Genomic DNA, 18651 nt, shown 5'->3' with positions numbered 1-18651 from the left:
AACATCGTAACAACCAAACCGGTAGAGAGCAAATGGCCTTGCCTGGTCTGCTCTGCTCAAGGAGGGAATGATTGTGCTCCATGATAACACATGTCCAAACGTCTCCAAGGTCACACAAAGCATAATGACCAACTTCAAGTGGGGGCAGCCTGAGCATCCACTTGCAGACCAGACATGCCTCCAGTGACTTCCATGCGTTTGGTCCATTAAAAAAAAAAATGCAAAGTGCTTCACATCAGTGAACTGAAGGACACAGTGGAGGGCTGGCTTGTTTCACAACCACAGGACTTCTGGGAACAGGGAATTCTTCGGCTTGTAGAGCTGTGGTATAGTTGTGCTCAGGCTTCCAGTGATTACTTTTGAATAAAGACTTCAATTATACCCACAGTTTTGTTCCATATCTTTTCTTTTGAAAACCCCTCTCAATAATGGTGCCTATGATAGATGGCTTCATACAGATTTGCTGGTTTTTTAGAAGATGGTTAATAAGTGTATTAGTTTGTGAAATTTTTACTCCATTTCTTCAACAGCGCCCTTTAAGGTTTATATCATTCTTTATCTTACCACTGTGCTCCCAAAATGTTAGAGACATTATGTAATGAAATCTAAATGGTTGATATAGGAGGTTAGTGTTTTACTATGATGAATCCATTTCGACTATATTCCCATCCTCAGACCATCTGCGGAAGCTACATAATATCTAATTTTATTTTACTATAATGTTGGTTATCATATTTTCAGATATCCAGATTTTGTGCTTCCATCCATACATCATCCATGGTCGCTGCCACTCTGTATTTTGTTATAGTGCAGTGTAAATTTGGGATACTTATAACGTAAGTTGTCTTTCTGTTTTCTGCTGCTATTAATCGCTCTTTCTCATAATTTTTTATAATTTGATGTTTTATCATAAGATTTGGCAGATTGACAGTTGCCCAAAGATGCCATATGGTTACAGTTGTTATAGTGTGTTGATATAATCGTTTTGGGTGCATATATGATCTCTGTAATTGATGTGTCTGTGGGTTCTGTTTATGTCTATCTGTTATCTTTTGATGTATTTCATGCAAAATTTTATTGAATTTCCAACCAAAGACACAAGCAATTACCCACAGACACATCAATTACAAAAATCATCATGCAGCCCAAAATGATAACAAAATGGGTCAAAAAATGGCTCTGAGCACTATGGGACTTAACATCTATGGTCATCAGTCCCCTAGAACTTAGAGCTACTTAAACCTAACTAACCTAAGGACATCACACAACACCCAGTCATCACGAGGCAGAGAAAATCCCTGACCCCGCCGGGAAAATGATAACACAAACACATCATAGCAACTGTAATAACTGTAATATTTAGCCAATCTGCCAAATTTGACAATAAAAAGTCAATTTATAGAAATTATGAGAAATGATGATTAACAACAGCAACAAACTGCAAAACAGCTTATAACATAAATGTCCTAAATCTACACCATGTTGCAACAGAATACAGAGTGATAGCAACAACTGATGATATATGGACATAAGGACAAAGTTTGTGTATCTGAAAATACAATAACAAACATTATAAAAAATAAAATACAATATTACGTAACTTTTGCAGATGGTCTGAAGATGACAATCTATCTGAAATTAAACTCGTATAGCGGCAAATTTGGATTTCATTACATAATGCCTCTAAGAGCTATCTTCAATGCTGTGGGCCCATTGGATCATCAATCCCAAAATGGTGTTTGAGTATCCTCTGACTTATCTGATATTTGAGACTCAACTGTTGTCAGATTTTGTCTATTTATTTTGAAATAAAATGAATTTTGGCCTTTACAAATGTCTGCTTGTGTCTGTGTATATGCGGATGGATATGTGTGTGTGTGCGAGTGTATACCTGTCCTTTTTTCCCCCTAAGGTAAGTCTTTCCGCTCCCGGGATTGGAATGACTCCTTACCCTCTCCCTTAAAACCCAAATCCTTTCGTCTTTCCCTCTCCTTCGCTCTTTCCTGATGAGGCAACCGTTGGTTGCGAAAGCTTGAATTTTGTGTGTTTGTTTGTGTGTCTATCGACCTGCCAGCGCTTTTGTTTGGTAAGTCTCATCATCTTTCTTTTTAGATAGATTTTGAAATATACGTATTATGTACACAAGGGTATATTTATTCATACCAATCTGACATGATGTGGTGTATTTTGACATTTCACTTACAATCCCCAAGTCTCAGAAAGGGAGGGGGGGGGGGGGGGGGGGAGACATGATTATAGTAATAACAATAATGAAATGTTCCTCTCTTGTTTTATTGTGTCACGAGCGGAGGAAGATAGTAAGGAATCTGCTGCTGTATAGTTTTACTACACAGCTGCTGTTTATCTGCTTTTAGTAGGTTAATATTTACTTGATTACAATGGTATCTTTCCAAAAAAAATAATTTTTACATTTATAAATATTGATCTGTATTATTACTACCAGTCATATTATTATTATTATTATTATTATTAGTTATACAATATTACTTGTTACACAAATTAAAAAAAAATATCTGTAACTAGCCAGGTAACAGACAGAAACTATAAATCCCTGTACCTATATACTTAGATTTTTGTTGAAAGATTGTATAAGGAGATATATTGTAATTACTAATACTAATCCTAAAATACTCATGTGAATGGAGAATTAAAAATAACTTGCAGATATTCCATACCCCTGGAAAAGGCAAGAAAATCGAGTTGATCGAAGAACTAGAAACATAAGATCACATACTCACTTCCTATCAAAACATTCTTAATAACCATTTTGATCTAGCTAACAAAAAATACTCATTTGACATACACTACTATATACACAAGGCACCCTTACGGTTAAATATACAACATAAATCGCCAGCTGCACACGTATTATGACAGCACACACAATGTGGCAGACATTGCTAAATAGCTCACATTCTGCAACATCCAAACCACCTCCACAAAACTCAACATATTATTAGAGAGCCAAGAGATACACAGACAATAGATCATACAACACACAGACATAAATAATGAATATACAGTCATAAATACAACAGAAATATTTCTGTATTACGTAATCAGTCCCCCCCCCCCCCCCCCACACACATACAAAAATCAAACATGGAATGTGCAATTAATTTTCATCAAAATAATAGCTCTCTGCTTATCCCATCAGGTGTAAAGTTAACAACTTCTTTCATTTCAATCACTAAAACACAAATAAAACAGAAACAAACATAATTGTAAATAAAGGTCGCAGTTGTTGAAAACTGAGCTACAACTCCAAAATGCGTCAACCATTAATAAGAAAGTAAAGAAACAGTAACTGGGTATTGTGTTGAATTATTAAAAGACATTCACATAAAGTAAAAGTCAAAGCTGCCCAACAAAAAATAATGTGTGTCAATAATGATAGCACTTAATATGTATGGGTCGAATTTTTCATTTATTCTTATTTACAAAGTATTGACCCATTTCTTAAACGTAATCAATAACGACCCTCCAAATGCAGAACAACTTTCAAAATACCACCAAAACTAGACCAAGCGTTAGAACGACAAATAGCTAAACAGATTAAGCAACCAGTCTTCATCCCCACGCAATTACTGAGAAAACCAAAACTACCACTTGACACTTTTGGCACGAATGTCACAGGGAAATTGTAATCTCTGCCAACATCAATAGTGGATTAATGACAGAAAATAATGAACAATACACTTTTCTTGGTAGAGAGAGTATAGGTTAAGATCTTGCAGTGACTGCGCAGACAATCGCGCCTTCATCAAGCACATAAGAGGAAACTGCAATGGTAGCTAAATGAACAAATTCTTACTCATTAATAGCCACAGTCATTTATTGAAAATTCACAGTTCATTGTCACAGACTACTGCAAACTGACAGCACGGTGAGCAGCATGACCCTTTTCTGAGTATCTGCCTAGTTAGGACTGAAGCTAAGCAAAGGCGTTCAATACAGGCCTTTTGTGTGTGACAGCTTTTATTATATAATAATCTTCTGTGTTACGTTCATCCCAAAGTAATCTCAAGCCCCAAGATACATCACTGAGTCCTGCTCTTGACTTCAGAATACTAATAAGGTAGTATTAACTGCCTAAGAAGAGTTGAAACATTTTAAATTTTTTTTTCTCTCTTGACTACTAGCAAGCCAAATCACCTTCCTTGTTATCTTAATGCTGTCATTTCTAGCCATAGGAAAGAAGGAAGACTAGGATCTAACATCCTGTCAACATCTAGACCATTAGAGACAAGAGCACAAGCTCCAAATATTTCAAAGATGGGAAAGGAAATCGGATGTGCCCTTTCATAGGAATCATACTGGATTTCTAGCTATGTCTTGTACATTTATGTACACACTGACAGGTTGTATCTTTCTCATACTTTCAGGCCACATATGACTCTGTGGAGTCACCTGTATGCTTTTGGCCCAGTCTCCAAAGCCGTGAAGCTACATGAATTCTCAACGCTTAACTACACTTACATAACAAAATCTTTTCCCCATCAATGCCATTATGACCGCAAACTACAGTTCTGGGTGGCTCCCAGATTCTCTATACAGGACAAAGATATACTGCTCTTTTTCCGTAAAACAATAGGTGTCTTGATGACTGTGAATGCAAGTGTCAAGTAATAAAATGAAAGAGTCCAGTTCTACTTTGGAGTTTTCTTTCCATTTAACATTACTGTCACCTCTGGAAATGCTTCATGTTTGCAACATACACAAGACTGACATGGTTGAGTTCAATTTTATGCTCTAGCTGCGTGGTAAGTTGATATTGTTTTTTGATGGAAGCAAGTTGAGCTACACAGTTAAAATACGTGTTTTTCTTAAGGGTCATTCCACGCCAAGGGGACCAATATTAAAAAGTGTCCCCACTCGACCCTCTCCAAATCTAACGAAATTTGGTGTGAAGGTTCTATACGGTCTTTGATGGTTAGATAGCAAATTTCAGACAGTATGTTCAGTGGTTGAATTTTTGGGGACTTTTAAGGAGAGGCTACTCATCTTCGCATTACATACAATGGTGAAAACGTGCCAACTTTGCTATGCATTTTTAAAAGTTCTAACAGACATTTGATCATACATAGACAACTTTTTATGATGAATCACATCCCGGCAAAAAATAGAGATTTAGCCACACCTAAACATAATATTGTTTAATTTCTGGCTCTTGCACACTGATGAGTAAGAATACCTATCAAAAGTAGGGAAAATGAATTATCAATAAATAGAAAAAATTAATACAGTTTGAAGTTGTAAATAAAAAAAGTGTAATTGTAGTGTATTTTAATAGTACAATTTGCCTGTGGTTTAGGGGATGTAACTATGCTAATAAGAAGTGTTTTACATTATTTTCCAGTATCGAATACAAATATAGTAAAACCTAAGAAAATGCTCTTCAGATTATAAAATCTAGAAGATCATGATGGAAAGCTATCTTGCTTTGGAATGTTTTAACCCTACAAGGCATGGTAGTGCATATATGCATTGTCAGCCAGTTTATATCAGCATTATGAAGCAGCAATATTTTTGTAAGGCTCTATTCTTGCAGCAGTGTTACATTGTTGAATCACCACTTTCAATTGTTGCTTTCTTTATTGGCAGTTTTCACAGTATCAATCTTCTGCACAGTGTAATTGTTGGTGTTGACATTGTACAATCTTAGTGCTGAATACTGAGTGTTTGAATAATCAATAGTTGTTGTGGCTGAAGGTAAGCTCCAAAACAATATGTTTTGACATGCTGATTTGTATATTTTTTTATACAAATAAATCTGAATCTGCTATGCTTCAAACCAGTATATTAATAAGCTTTCAAAACGGCTTGTTATAGGTTAATAAACTATTGTATAAAATGAACGAAGAGACCTTTGCACTCTGCTACTTTGGTGGATCAGATGGAACTGATTGTCATAAGTCATCAACATTCTATTGCGGGAAAAATCAACTACGATCAGTTAAGGAAATGTCACCAGTGGACAAAGAGCTTCTACAACATAGGTCTGGGCTTGAGTTTACTGAAGTTGCCCAAATCTGTCTCTACCATAATGCCTTGTTGATGACAAAATTTCAATTCCTGCACAAAACTTGCTGCAAGCCGTTTGGTAAAGAAAAACGTAATCTAGAAGGCTTTAACACCAGTAACCATTCCAATGTCTGATACATTGACGTTACTGACTAACGAAGTTTTTAAATCTGGTCAGAAAATTTGTACCAAATGTAGACAAGAAGTGGCCTACAAAGAAACATCCCCCAGGGTAAGCAAGAATCATCATCCACTGAAGATCTGGATGTTGCTGATGCTCCTTTCCTGCTAATACTTCATTACCATCACTTGGTGAGTCACCATTAAAGTTTCAACAGATCAGCAAAAGGGATTCAATGGGATACATAAAGCACAAAGTTCTGAAAACCCAAGGCAGCATTGCTAAAGTAATTGCCACAGCTGCTGGTGTGAGCCAAGTAGATACTGCTCAAATACAAACAGAAGAGTGCCCAAACTGTAAAGATACGGACATCTTAAATGAAGAACTTAAGATTATGGTTCAGACTTCAAATAATTGCAGTAAAGTTCAAATTTTGAGCCTGGCCCCAAATAGCTCGACTATTGAAAAAAATGGCTAAAGAATTTGCTGTTTCAACTAAAAAGGTAAAGAAGGCTAGGAAACTAAAGATGGAAGATGGGGTTTTGGTAACACCTGCAAACTGAAAAGGAAAAAAGCTCAGTGTGGAAGTAAAATGTCCTCACTCCTCACTTTTTTTTTTTTCTTTTTTTTTTTTTGAAGACGATGAGTTTTCTCGTTGATGTCCTGGGAAAAAGGATTGTGGTGCAGTAAGAATAAATGGGGAAACAGTTCACAAGCAGAAATGCCTGCTCCTTTGTAACCTGAAAGAAATGTTCACTGTTTATTGTAAACAATATGGAAATCAACTGAGCTTCTCAAAATTTTGTGAGCTCAGGCTGAAAGGGTGCTTCTGGATCACATTCAGTTTAGTATGTGCAATTTGTCAAATTAATCTTGGCTTCAGCAACATCCGTCCAAGTTGACTACAAGGATGCAGTTTGGAATCAAAAGATTGTATGCTGCAAAATTGTCAGGTCATGAGGAATGTTCAGGATAAATCCAACTAGAGGCTTTTCATGAAGATGCTTTTAAAGACTATAATCCTAAAGAAACAGTAGAACACAAGCACTAGATCCATACTGACAGAGATACATTACAGATATGTCGGAGAACTGCTGAAGATTTCATGGAGGCACTAATTTTGAAAATTACCAATTTGAGAAGCCATCATTTTGTGTCACAACACCAAAGTTTATACCTTAAGCAGCTAAAAAGAAATCTTGCAGAAAATGAATTAATTATACTGATAGACTTTGATGAGAATTATTCATTTGTTGTTCAAGATGCAGTGCAAGGATTTCATTGGGAGAATAAGCAGGCCACATTACATCCATTTGTTGTGTATTTTGGGGACAAAGAATGTCAGAGTATTAGCATTTGTATGATCAGCAACTGTCTCCGTCATGAAACCACTCCTGTTCATGCCTTTCAAATAAAGTTAATAGCATATTTAAAGACAAAGACTGAAAACATTAAGAACACATGTTACTTTAATGATGGTTCAGTTGCCCAGTATAAGAAATTAAAAAATTTCATCAATTTATGTCTGCACAAAAAGGATTTTGGCATCAATACTGAACAGATTTTTTTTTTTAAACAAGCCACGGTAAATCGCCTTGTGATGGCACTGGGGGAACAGCAAAAATACTAGCAGCCTATGCTAATCTGCAGAGTCCCTTAGATAACCAAATATTGACTCCATATGATTTATTCAAATTCTGTGATGTCAGTATTCCAGGCATAAAGTTTTTTTATGTACCAAAAGAAGAGATTGAAAAAATCCAGCCTGATCAAGAAACAAGGTTTGCCATTGGACATACAATACCTGGAACAAGAGAAAAATCACCAGTTTAAGCCAATTAATTGTAATCAGCTCAGAGTAAGCAGAGTTTCCAGTGATGCTACAGCATTCACTGTTCATGCCTTCGAAGCAGATGAAGAAACTCCAGCAATCTCAATTGCAAGTTTACAACCAGGACAATATGTTGCATGTATGTATGACAATTTTTGGTAGGTTGGAAATGTTTGTGAAGTTTCACATTAACAACAAGATGTCATCATCAGCTTTATGCTCCCACGTGGCTCTATTCGTTCCTCCCACTGGCCAGCTGCTAAAGGCACCTGCTGGATTCCTGAGCAACATATTTTCTTGACTTTAGAAGCACCATCAACATCATCATCAGGTAGACAATACAGTTATCCACAATCTGCCCTTGACAAAACTGAACTGTTTAACCAAAAATGGAACTGACTCTCAGCATTTTTGTTTTGCAAATTTGATGTGTAAAGTATTACACTTATTTTTATGACATGTGTTAAATTAATGTTTGAAACTGATTTACATACTGGAATAAAAAATCAATTATGGGACTTAATCAGCAAACTATTTCACTTTTCAATCTTCTCGAAGTGCTAAAATAATAACTTTTGAAAAGTATTCTTACTCATCAAAATGCAAGATCCAGAAATTAAACAATATAGCTCGAAAAGCTTAAAGCATCCTCTTTCCAGCTGTAGCAAGAAAAAAAGTATTGCACAGGACACAGTTGAGATATTGCCTCCAAAAAATACCCTAAAATTTGCACATAGACAATTTTGGAAAAGCATATCTTTTCATCTAGGCATCCTCTTAATCAAATTTGATCCATATATAGAAATCACAGGTAGGAATAACCCTCTGAAGTTTTGGTGTGATTGGTCCATATGAAAAGTAGCAATGGTCAGTCAAATCTTGACTCTTGGAACAGTGCACTGAATTTTTTAATCACTTTAGAGGCTTATATCTGTATTTCGGTGTGGCTAAACCCATAATTTCTTCCATGGTGAGATTCAGCATTGACCTAATGTCTGCTAGAACTTTTAAAAAAGCCCGGCAAAATTTGCACATTTGCACCTCCGTAAGTGATGCAAAGATGAGTAGCCTCTCTCAAAAAACTCCTAAAAATTCAACCACTGGAGATATTGGACTGAAATTTGCTGTATAACCATCGAAGACCATACAGAACGTTCACACCAAATCTCATTAGATATGGAGAGGGTTGAGTGGGGACCCCTAGTCCCCTTCACGTGGAATGACTCTTAAATCACGGACATTCCCTATTACTTGCTAATCAATAATTATGACTCTTTTTCTTAATCACATCAATTCTTTAACAAATACTGCGTCAAATTAAATAAGTTCTATGATTTCTATGTGTTCACACACGATATCAGACTGCAAGCCTATGATTGTGTAAAATGGTATAATGTCTATATTGTCTATAATGCCTTTTCTGTCTCATGCAAATGCAGAGAGATGGAATATGAAATGTCTGTATGAAACATTGAGTTGTTCCACAAAACAAAATTGGTATGAATTATGCCATGAAGCATTCTACACACAATGTAAATGAAGTATCATATATGTGCCATATTCATATTTATTCTCTCTTCTTGTTCTTATGCATCAATTTATACAAAACAAGTCTTCTCCGAAAGCGACATGCATGTCATAAGGCATCAGTGCCGTGGAAATGTAATGAAGAAGTTTCAAATAGGCAATGCAAACTCACCAAAACTTATGAAGGCTGTAGGATCCTCAACTTCAGCATCAAGATTAACGTTTGTGTCTGAGGAATCTAGCACAATCTCTTCACCAACTGGTGGAGGTGTGGTATGTTCATCAAAATCTAAAATATGAGAAGCTGCAAAGTTTTCTCGTCCCACTACTTCAACTTGTTCCTCAACATCTGGTAAAGGTGGTGACAGACGTTGATCACTTGACATTCCACTGTCTGAGGAACTGCTACCTGGCACTGAACTGTCCATAACAGATGGGTCTGTTAATAGATCATCACACTCCAGGATATTGAACGGATGATCCTCTAATTTTAATATTGACTCTATAAGGTCGTCATTTACATCTTGTTCTGAAGGCCAACTTGTACCCTGTAAACAAAACTTTCTCTAAAAACTGTCCAAAAATTTTCAAGATATGATATCAAGAAAACCATCATGGAAAAAAGTTGACTCACTGACAAACTGTCATAGCATTTTGGCTCATTTTTGAAGGCCGATGCCTTATCACTTATTGTCAAAACCGGATCTTCTCTTTCAAATAAGTAGTCCATCAGGCTTATGTCTGATGGTAATGCCATTATGAGACTAATTTTCTAACGTACTTAATATAGATGCAGTGAAATTCACTTGGATACAGGTAAAACACAATATAATAAGTTCATAACCCGTTGTTATTAAATGTCTTCTAACTTAATACGATAAAAAGACAGTATGTTTACATGTGACAAGGGGGTGTTCCTGCAAAACTTCACTTAAGCAGAAAGTGCGTGACAGGAGTAATTATTCATGGTATAACCCTACATAAAACAGAACAACATAAGTTCATGCAATAGATCTTCTGGAAATAACCATAACACTAAAATACAACGTAATTATATTCACAAAAACAATATGTTGTCAACATTTCGAATACACTTCACACAACTTCCAGCGTGGAACAAATTACGTCACTTCTTTTTTTCCATACTCCTTTGCAGAAGTCACACTTGCAGGTTTCCTATTGGACAAAAATGCTCCTCCCAGAGACCACAGCCTTGTGGGAAACGAGCCAACAGTTTCAGTTTGTATTTTGTTTGTAGTTTCGTACAGTGCAGGGTAACTGGGTTACTGATTAATTTCGTAAGTTTTGGCAGTTGCAGTGCGTTAAAAAGTGAATAAAATTGAAAAAAAAATATGGCAAGCAACTTTTACATATTGAATGTCAACATGCACATAAATGGACACACGATAGCGAAGACAATCCTAGTGAAATGGACGCTGTATCATGAAGGAATTCAAAAGATCATCACTTGCTGTATAGCGTTGTTCTTTCTCGCAGGTCTTTTTACTTTCACCGGTATTTTCAAATAATTAAAGTTAATGGCGCAGGATTATTACTGTCCTATTAGTTTTTATCGACATCTTTCTGTTTCAGTCTGTTAACAGAGCGCAACGTTTACAAACCTGGCTCGCCAAGTAAGTTCATTAAGTAATGGATCTGTTATATTTGTTTGCGCATTCCGCGGAAATTGCCCTAAATTTAATGAAGTAGGCCTAATGGATGTAGTGAATGGTTTTGACGGTATCTGGGCAGTACGGTTGGACAGCGTTGTTATAATATTTGCGGAGTAATTTAGCAAGTGTCAATAGTACCTTGCAGGCTGCAACAGTTTGCAGATTGATATAGCGGTCACCATCATCATCATCATAATTATTTTGTATTTACGTGTCTGTTTGCTTGTCATCAAATAGTGGCTCTTGCAAGCATGATATTTCTGTGCAAATGTTAACACACAATCTCATTTACATTAATGTGATTGGTTTGACAACCTAGGAGCTGTATAGACACTAATTAAGTAATTATCATTCGTATTTACAGACGTTTACATCTACGTGTAACTTATAATTTTTTTAGTTCAGTACAGGCTGTTTCATTTACAGGTAGGCATACTACCTTAGGGAAACACAGTGACTATCTTTAATTATTTTTAAAAATAAAATGGTGTATTTCAGCTTCAGGTCACACAACTGGTATCAGTAGCCTTCAGCTTATCAGAGAGCTGCTACTCTGTGTGTGACACCTGTGCAGAATGTCCCAGGTCAGATACGCTCCATGTCTTTTAAGAAAGTAACTTGACACTTTGCCCTGCACAGTAATTTTCAACCAAAAGTACAAATCGATAGATATGAGCTCATTACACAGATACTGCCCAGTGAGGTATTTTTCCATTCTCATGTTGATAAGCTGCTGCTTTTAACATCCCATCAAGCTATCTGAAAACCTCAAGCCCAATATTTTAGGGAAATGAAAGAAAACTTGAAAGACACCCACTGTTTAGTGATTGGTGATTTTTCAGAAAATTATACAATTATAGCGCAAGATGAAATTCAGAGGTGTCGCTGGACTAATACACAAGTGACACTGCATATGTGTGTCATCTGCCATAAAAAGGATGTGTGTTGCAAATCAGTTTGTGTAGTTAGTGAACCGCTTGATCACAATACCACAACTGTGTACACATTTCGACATTACTTCATTAGGGAAATTAAGAATATCACACGTAATATTGAAATGGTCATTTACTTTAACAATAGTGCAGGCAGCCAGTACAAAAATAAAAGAATCTTCATTAATATTTTGGTTTACTAGCAGAGTGTAATTTATTTGCCTAACACATGGAAAGAATTATTCTGATGGGATAGGCTGAAGAACAAACTGAAGTTACACAAGCTCCCCTACAAAGACCTTACACAGAACAGATCCCCTGATTCTGCAAGATATGTTCAAATACTGTCGTCAGAATGTTACTGCAGTTAAATACATGTTTGTTTCTTCACCTAAAATTGAACAAATCAAAACAAAACTGACTGAGAGATTTGAATGTTTGCCAGTTAAAGGAATAAGAAGCTATCCAGAAGTGTCCACATATGTGACAATCAAATAAGATGTTTTTGTTGCTTCCAAAGGCTCTAACTTTGATGCTTTTAAACTGCAATACTTTTTACAAACAAACATATCATCTTTCACAAATAATGATTTGCTGTTTGTATGTATGGTGAGACATGGTGGCTTGGAAAATTTGAAGACAAAAGAGAAGATAACAGTGATATTTGGCGCATCTCTTTCACCCTTCTGGACCAAAAACTGCCTTTCAACTTTCCAAAAGTGATACTGCTGGATGCAGCTAAAGAAAATAGTACAAAAAACAAAAAGTTACTCCATTGGAACTCTCAACAGTGTCTGGTGGAACGCAGAACATAACTGATAAATTATGCAATGGAATGTCAAGTTTGTTTAACTCTTTTTAATGTAAATTACAGCTGGCTAGTAGGTACCACTGAAGTTTAAATCTAAACGCATGAGAAACATTGTGTGTATACTGTACACAAGTGTAGTACAACAAATGTATTGGTGCCCTTGTTTGCTAAATTGGCACTGAACGAGCATCGAGAAGTGTTGGGGTGTTACTGAAATTCACTGCTCTGTTACTATCTGTGTAGGTGAGTCTCAGTCATAATCTTTTTGTGACGTATTCCTATGAGTATAAAGAATATTCTGTAAAATTTTTAATTGTTTTCATTCAGTTCCTTTTTAGATATTGACCTGTGAAGAGTGACATTAAAAGGTTTCCGTCCATTTTTGAAAAGCTCTGGGGGGGGGAGGAGGGGGGGGGGGGGACCAAACAGGAGTGCCTTCTCGGGACTAAAACTTATACTGCAGGTAGTTTTGTAAGTACACAACACAGAAATAACATGTTATTAATGAGTCTCACTTCCTTCATAAAAATTTATGGTCTTAAAAAGTAATGATAGAGAAATTTTTTGAGAGTCTTTACAAAAAGAGCTTTAAGACACTCTTGCATGATAGAAAAATGTGTTTCTGTAGTTAATTTTACACTGAACACATTGGGTTTTGAATTAGCCTGATATCTTTTACAATAATAAACTTTCTGCAAACCACATTTCCAATTAAAATTTGCCAAACCGTCATTTTAAAAATGGCTGCCAGTAAAAACTACAGCTTACAAAAATTTTTCAACCGTGCTATGTGTGTGTCTGCCTATAGGGTACACGATACAAAAATCGGGGAAAAAAAAGAAGTGGAGCAACAAATTTTATTTATTTTGGTCGATCTGAAATGGATTGACCCATATGCTCTCTACTTCAGCTATAATCGGTTATTTTGTTGCCCAAACAGCAAAACTCATCTGGTACTTTTAGTGACTCATTTCTTAATCTAATTCCCTCAGCATCACCCGATTTAATTAGACTACATTCCATTATCCGGATCGACAGAAGCATCCGATCCCATGCGTCGGCTTTGACCTGTGACGTACGGATGTTGTCGTGTATGACGTCATGACGGCGCGGAGTTTGGCTTGTGAGTGTGGCGCGTTTGTAGATGTTGTCGTGTTATGGTTTGTTGTGCTCTCTGGTGGTATGTTCAGGGTTTTCGTGTGTGTGGTGTAATGGGATCAATTAGCTTTTGCTCATTATCCAGAATTGTTCAAGTGTTGGCTGTGTTTGTAGTGGAATTCATTTCAGTGAGTTAACGATTTTGTGTGAAGGGTAATTTAGTGTTGTTCGCTGTAGATTGTGTGGTAATTTTAGAAAATTAATTGGTTGTTGTTTTTGTTCAGGAATGGATGTGCCGGATAAAATTAACAGTGCGCAGGTCAAGGGAAGTGTTCGATCCCAATGCGTGGCTATGTATGTTGATATTGGTATCGGGAGATGTTTTTGTGCTATATAGGCCAAGGGAAGTGTTTGATCCTAATTTATGGGATCGGGAGCTGCTGTTGAGCTATATAGGTCAAGGGAAGTGTCCGATTCTAGATGATATTGTGTTTAGTGGTATTTGGGGAGTTTTGTGATGTCGGTTTTTTTCGTCGTTTTGTGTGGTTTTGTATGGGGGTGGGTGTCTAAATTTGTTTATATTTAGTTTGCCCCCACCCAAAAACACCACATTTCCCGCACTTGTCCCATTAGTGTCATTAGGCTTTTTGTGGAAAGTGTGTGTGTTTGTTTTTCGATGTATTTTCGTCCTCATAATGTGTATGTACCGACTTTATATGCGCCATGTTGGGATTGTGGTTCATGGTCGTTTCTGCCATATTTGTGACGTCATGGGTCAAAGCAGACGGGCGGGATCGGATGCTTCCGTATTTCCCATTATCCTTTCACGACATTGTCCATTCCGTTCAGCTGCTCTTTGCTGTCTCTAACAGAATTACAATGTCATTGACGAACCTGAAAGATTTTATTTCTTCTCCCTGAATGTAAATGCCTGCTCCAGTTTTTTTCTTTGGTTTCTGTTTCTGCTTGCTCATTGTACAGATGGAATAACAGTGGGGATAGGCTACAACCCTGGCTCACTCCCTTCTCAACCACTGCTTCCCTTTCATGACCCTCGACTTCCATAACTGCCATCTGTTTTCTGTACAAGTTGAAAATAGGCTCTTGCTCTCTGTATTTTTCCCCTCTGAACTTCAGAATTTCGAAGAGTGTGTTCCAGTCAACTTTGTCAAAACTTTTTTAGATATTGACCTGTAAAAAGTGACGTTAAAAGGTTTCTGCCCATTTTTGAAAAGCTCTAGAAAAAAAGCAGGAGTGCTTTCTCGGGATTAAACTACAGCTTCTTGCTTGGAGCTTGGAAGGGGGAGAGATAGCAGGGTATGGCTGGGGAAAGAAAAAAACAGCACTACCTGGTGGAATATGTAGGGTTTAGAGGTGGAAGGACAGGGCTGAAGGAGAGGGAGAGGAAAACAGGGAGCAGAAAGGAGAGGATCAGAGAAGGGGAAAAGACCAGTGAATCTACCAGCAAAGGGCAGCGCACAATGAAGGTCAGGGGAGGTGAATTGTGAGGTGGTGACAGGACTGAGCGGGTGGAAACAGTTGGGTTACCATAGGTTGAGGCCAGGATGATTTCAGGAATGGAGAATGTGTTGTAAGGATAACTCCCATCTACGAAGTTCAGGAAAGCTGGTGGTGGAAGGGAGGATCCAGATAATTCGGTTTGTGAAGCAGCCATTAACATTGAGCATGTTATGTTCAGCTGGATTGTGCCAAAGGATGGTGCACTTTGCTCTTGGCCACAGTTTGACAGTGGTCATGCATCCTGATGGACGACTTGTAGATAGTCATGCCAGTATAAAGAGTTGAGCAATGATTGCAGCAGAACTGGTATATGACATGGCTGGTTTCACAGGTAGCCCAGCCTCTGATGGAGTAGCATAGGCCTGTGACAGGACTGGAATAGGAAGAAGTGAGTGTGTGGATTGGGCATGTCTTGCACCTATATCTTCCTGAGGAATATGCCCCTTGTGGCAAGGATTTAGGATTCGGAGTTGTGTAAGGATCAAGTTGGATGTTGTGGAGAGGTGAGTGAGAAGGATCTTGGGTACGATGTCCCTAATTTCAGGGCATGACTATTTATAATCAGAGCTCTGACGAAGGATGTGGTTCAGTTGTTCCAGGCTCGGTGATGAAGGGGGGCAATACTTTATAGCTGGTTTGTAGGGATAGTGGGAGAATTGGGGGCATGTGGGGATACACCTTGGGAAATATGTTTGCAAGTCTAAGGGATAGTACCTGTCTGTGAAAGCATTTGTGAGACATTTAGTACACTGAACAAGGAGTTCCTGTCGCTGCAGAAATGCTGTCCCTGGGCAGCCAGGCTGTTCAGGAGGGATTTTTTGGTGTGGAAGGGATGGCAGCTGTCGAAATGCAGGCACTTTTGGTTGTTGGTAGGTTTAATGTGGTCAGAGGTGTGGGTTGAGCCATCAGAGAAGAGAAGGTAAATGTCCAGGAAGATGGCATGTTGGTTTGGGGAAGACTGAGTGAAGTGAGTGGCTAAGTAGGTGTTGAAGTTGTGAAGGAAAGAGGATAGGGTGTCCTTGTCCTGAATCCAGATTGTGAAGGTATTATCTGTGAACCTGAACAAGACGAGGTTTGGGATTATGGCAGGCTAAGGAATGTTTCCTCTAAACGACCCAGAAATAAGGCGACATAGGAGAGTGCCATTTATGTACTCATTGCTGTGCGGTGGATTTCTTTGTATACCTTCCCTTCAAAGGAGAAGTAGTTGTGTGTTAGGATTAGTTAGTGCAGGGTCTTAGGAATGAGGTAGTGGGCCAGGAGTGTGAAGTGTGTCTGGAGAGGTATTGTTCACTAGCAGGAAGACTATGGGCATGAGGAATGTTGTATAGGGGTGTAGGATCAACTCTGATGAATAAGGCTTCAGGAGGAAAAGGGGTGGGGATGGTGGAGAGTCAGTGATGGTGGTGATTGGTGTCTTTGATGTGTAAGGCTAGATTTCAGCCAATAGGCTAGGGATGATGGTCAGTGAGGGCTGATATGCTTCCAGTGGGAAAACAGTAACCAGCAACAATAGGTCATTTGGGATTGTTAGGTTTGTGGATTTGGTGAGCATGTGGAAGGCAGGTGTACAGGGTGTCGTGGAAGTGAGGAGGGAAATGGATTTAGGGGTAGGTTCTGGGAATAGCCTAAGGCTTCAGGCAGGGATGGGTGTCTATGTTTGACTTCTTGGATGGGATCACTCTAGCAGATTTTATAGGTGGAGGAGCCAGATAATCAGCAGAGGCCTTCTGTCAGGCAGTAGTGTTCAGATAGGATGACTAGGTCAGGATTTGTTTTGAGGTTGTGTATGGCTGTCCTTTTCTCTGCTGAAAGGTTGTTGTTCGTAGGAAGGGGCCTGGGGGAGGATGAGGAGGCTGAGGTGGAGGAAAGGATTTCCTGACAGATGACGAGGGGGTGGTTACGTGGGAAGTGGATCATTTTTGGATGATGGTATGAACTGAGAGAGGCAGGGTTCAGTGTTTTGATTAGGCTGGCATTTGTTGGAGGTTTTGGTGGCAGAGGAGTGTTTGCATTGCAGGGATTGCGAGATGGAGAGTAGGTCTTGGTTAAGTCCCACAAGGTTAAATTTGTGTGTAGGGCTGAAACTCCTGTGCAGCTAAGGACTTTTGTGGAAAGGTTAACTTCTACATCTACATTTATACTCCGCAAGCCACCCAAAGGTGTGTGGCGGAGGGCACTTTACGTGCCACTGTCATTACCTCCCTTTCCTGTTCCAGTCGCATATGGTTCGCGGGAAGAACGACTGTTTGAAAGCCTCTGTGCGCGCTCTAATCTCTCTAATTTTACATTCGTGATCTCCTCTGGAGGTATAAGTAGGGGGAAGCAATATATTCAATACCTCATCCAGAAACGCACCCTCTCGAAACCTGGCGAGCAAGCTACACCGCGATGCAGAGTGCCTCTCTTGCAGAGTCTGCCACTTGAGTTTGTTAAACATCTCCGTAACGCTCTCACGGTTACCAAATAACCCTGTGACAAAACACGCCACTCTTCTTTGGATCTTCTCTATCTCCTCCGTCAACCCGATCTGGCACGGATCCCACACTATGAGCAATACTCAAGTATAGGTCGAACGAGTGTTTTGTAAGCCACCTCCTTTGTTGATGGACTACATTTTCTAAGGACTCTCCCAATGAATCTCAACCTGGTACCCGCCTTACCAACAGTTAATTTTATATGATCATTCCACTTCAAATCGTTCCACACGCATACTCCCAGATATGTTACAGAAGTAACTGCTACCAGTGTTTGTTCCGCTATCATATAATCATACAATAAAGGATCCTTCTTTCTATCTATTTGCAATACATTACATTTGTCTATGTTAAGGGTCAGTTGCCCCTCCCTGCACCAAGTGCCTATCCGCTGCAGATATTCCTGCATTTCGCTACAATTTTCTAATGCTGCAACTTCTCTGTATACTACAGCATCATCCGCGAAAAGCCGCATGGAACTTCCGACACTATCTACTAGGTCATTTATATATATTGTGAAAAGCAATGGTCCCATAACACTCCCCTGTGGCACGCCAGAGGTTACTTTAACGTCTGTAGACATCTCTCTGTTGATAACAACATGCTGTGTTCTGT

At 38.4% G+C, this 18651-nt stretch overlaps 1 protein-coding gene and 1 long non-coding RNA gene across 2 annotated transcripts in view; one reads left to right on the top strand and one right to left on the bottom strand.

Annotated features, from left to right (window-relative positions):
• LOC126095125 (cyclic AMP-responsive element-binding protein 3-like protein 2) overlaps window positions 1-10681 on the bottom strand; it is a 75667-nt gene extending 64986 nt beyond the window's left edge. The window contains exons 1-2 of the mRNA XM_049909833.1: window positions 10159-10681; window positions 9697-10072 (exon numbers count right to left, since the gene is read on the bottom strand). Coding sequence (XP_049765790.1) covers window positions 9697-10072; window positions 10159-10281 — 499 coding nt within the window. The 5' untranslated portion in view covers window positions 10282-10681. The remainder of the gene's footprint in view (window positions 1-9696; window positions 10073-10158) is intronic.
• A 73-nt stretch (window positions 10682-10754) lies between these two features.
• LOC126095124 (uncharacterized) overlaps window positions 10755-18651 on the top strand; it is a 32838-nt gene continuing 24941 nt past the window's right edge. The window contains exons 1-2 of the long non-coding RNA XR_007521911.1: window positions 10755-11039; window positions 11118-11158. This is a non-coding gene — a long non-coding RNA (uncharacterized LOC126095124). The remainder of the gene's footprint in view (window positions 11040-11117; window positions 11159-18651) is intronic.

This window comes from Schistocerca cancellata, chromosome 8 (assembly GCF_023864275.1).
Source record: "Schistocerca cancellata isolate TAMUIC-IGC-003103 chromosome 8, iqSchCanc2.1, whole genome shotgun sequence".
NCBI classification, from domain to species: domain Eukaryota; kingdom Metazoa; phylum Arthropoda; class Insecta; order Orthoptera; family Acrididae; genus Schistocerca; species Schistocerca cancellata.
This window is presented reverse-complemented; position numbering and strand designations above follow the sequence as displayed.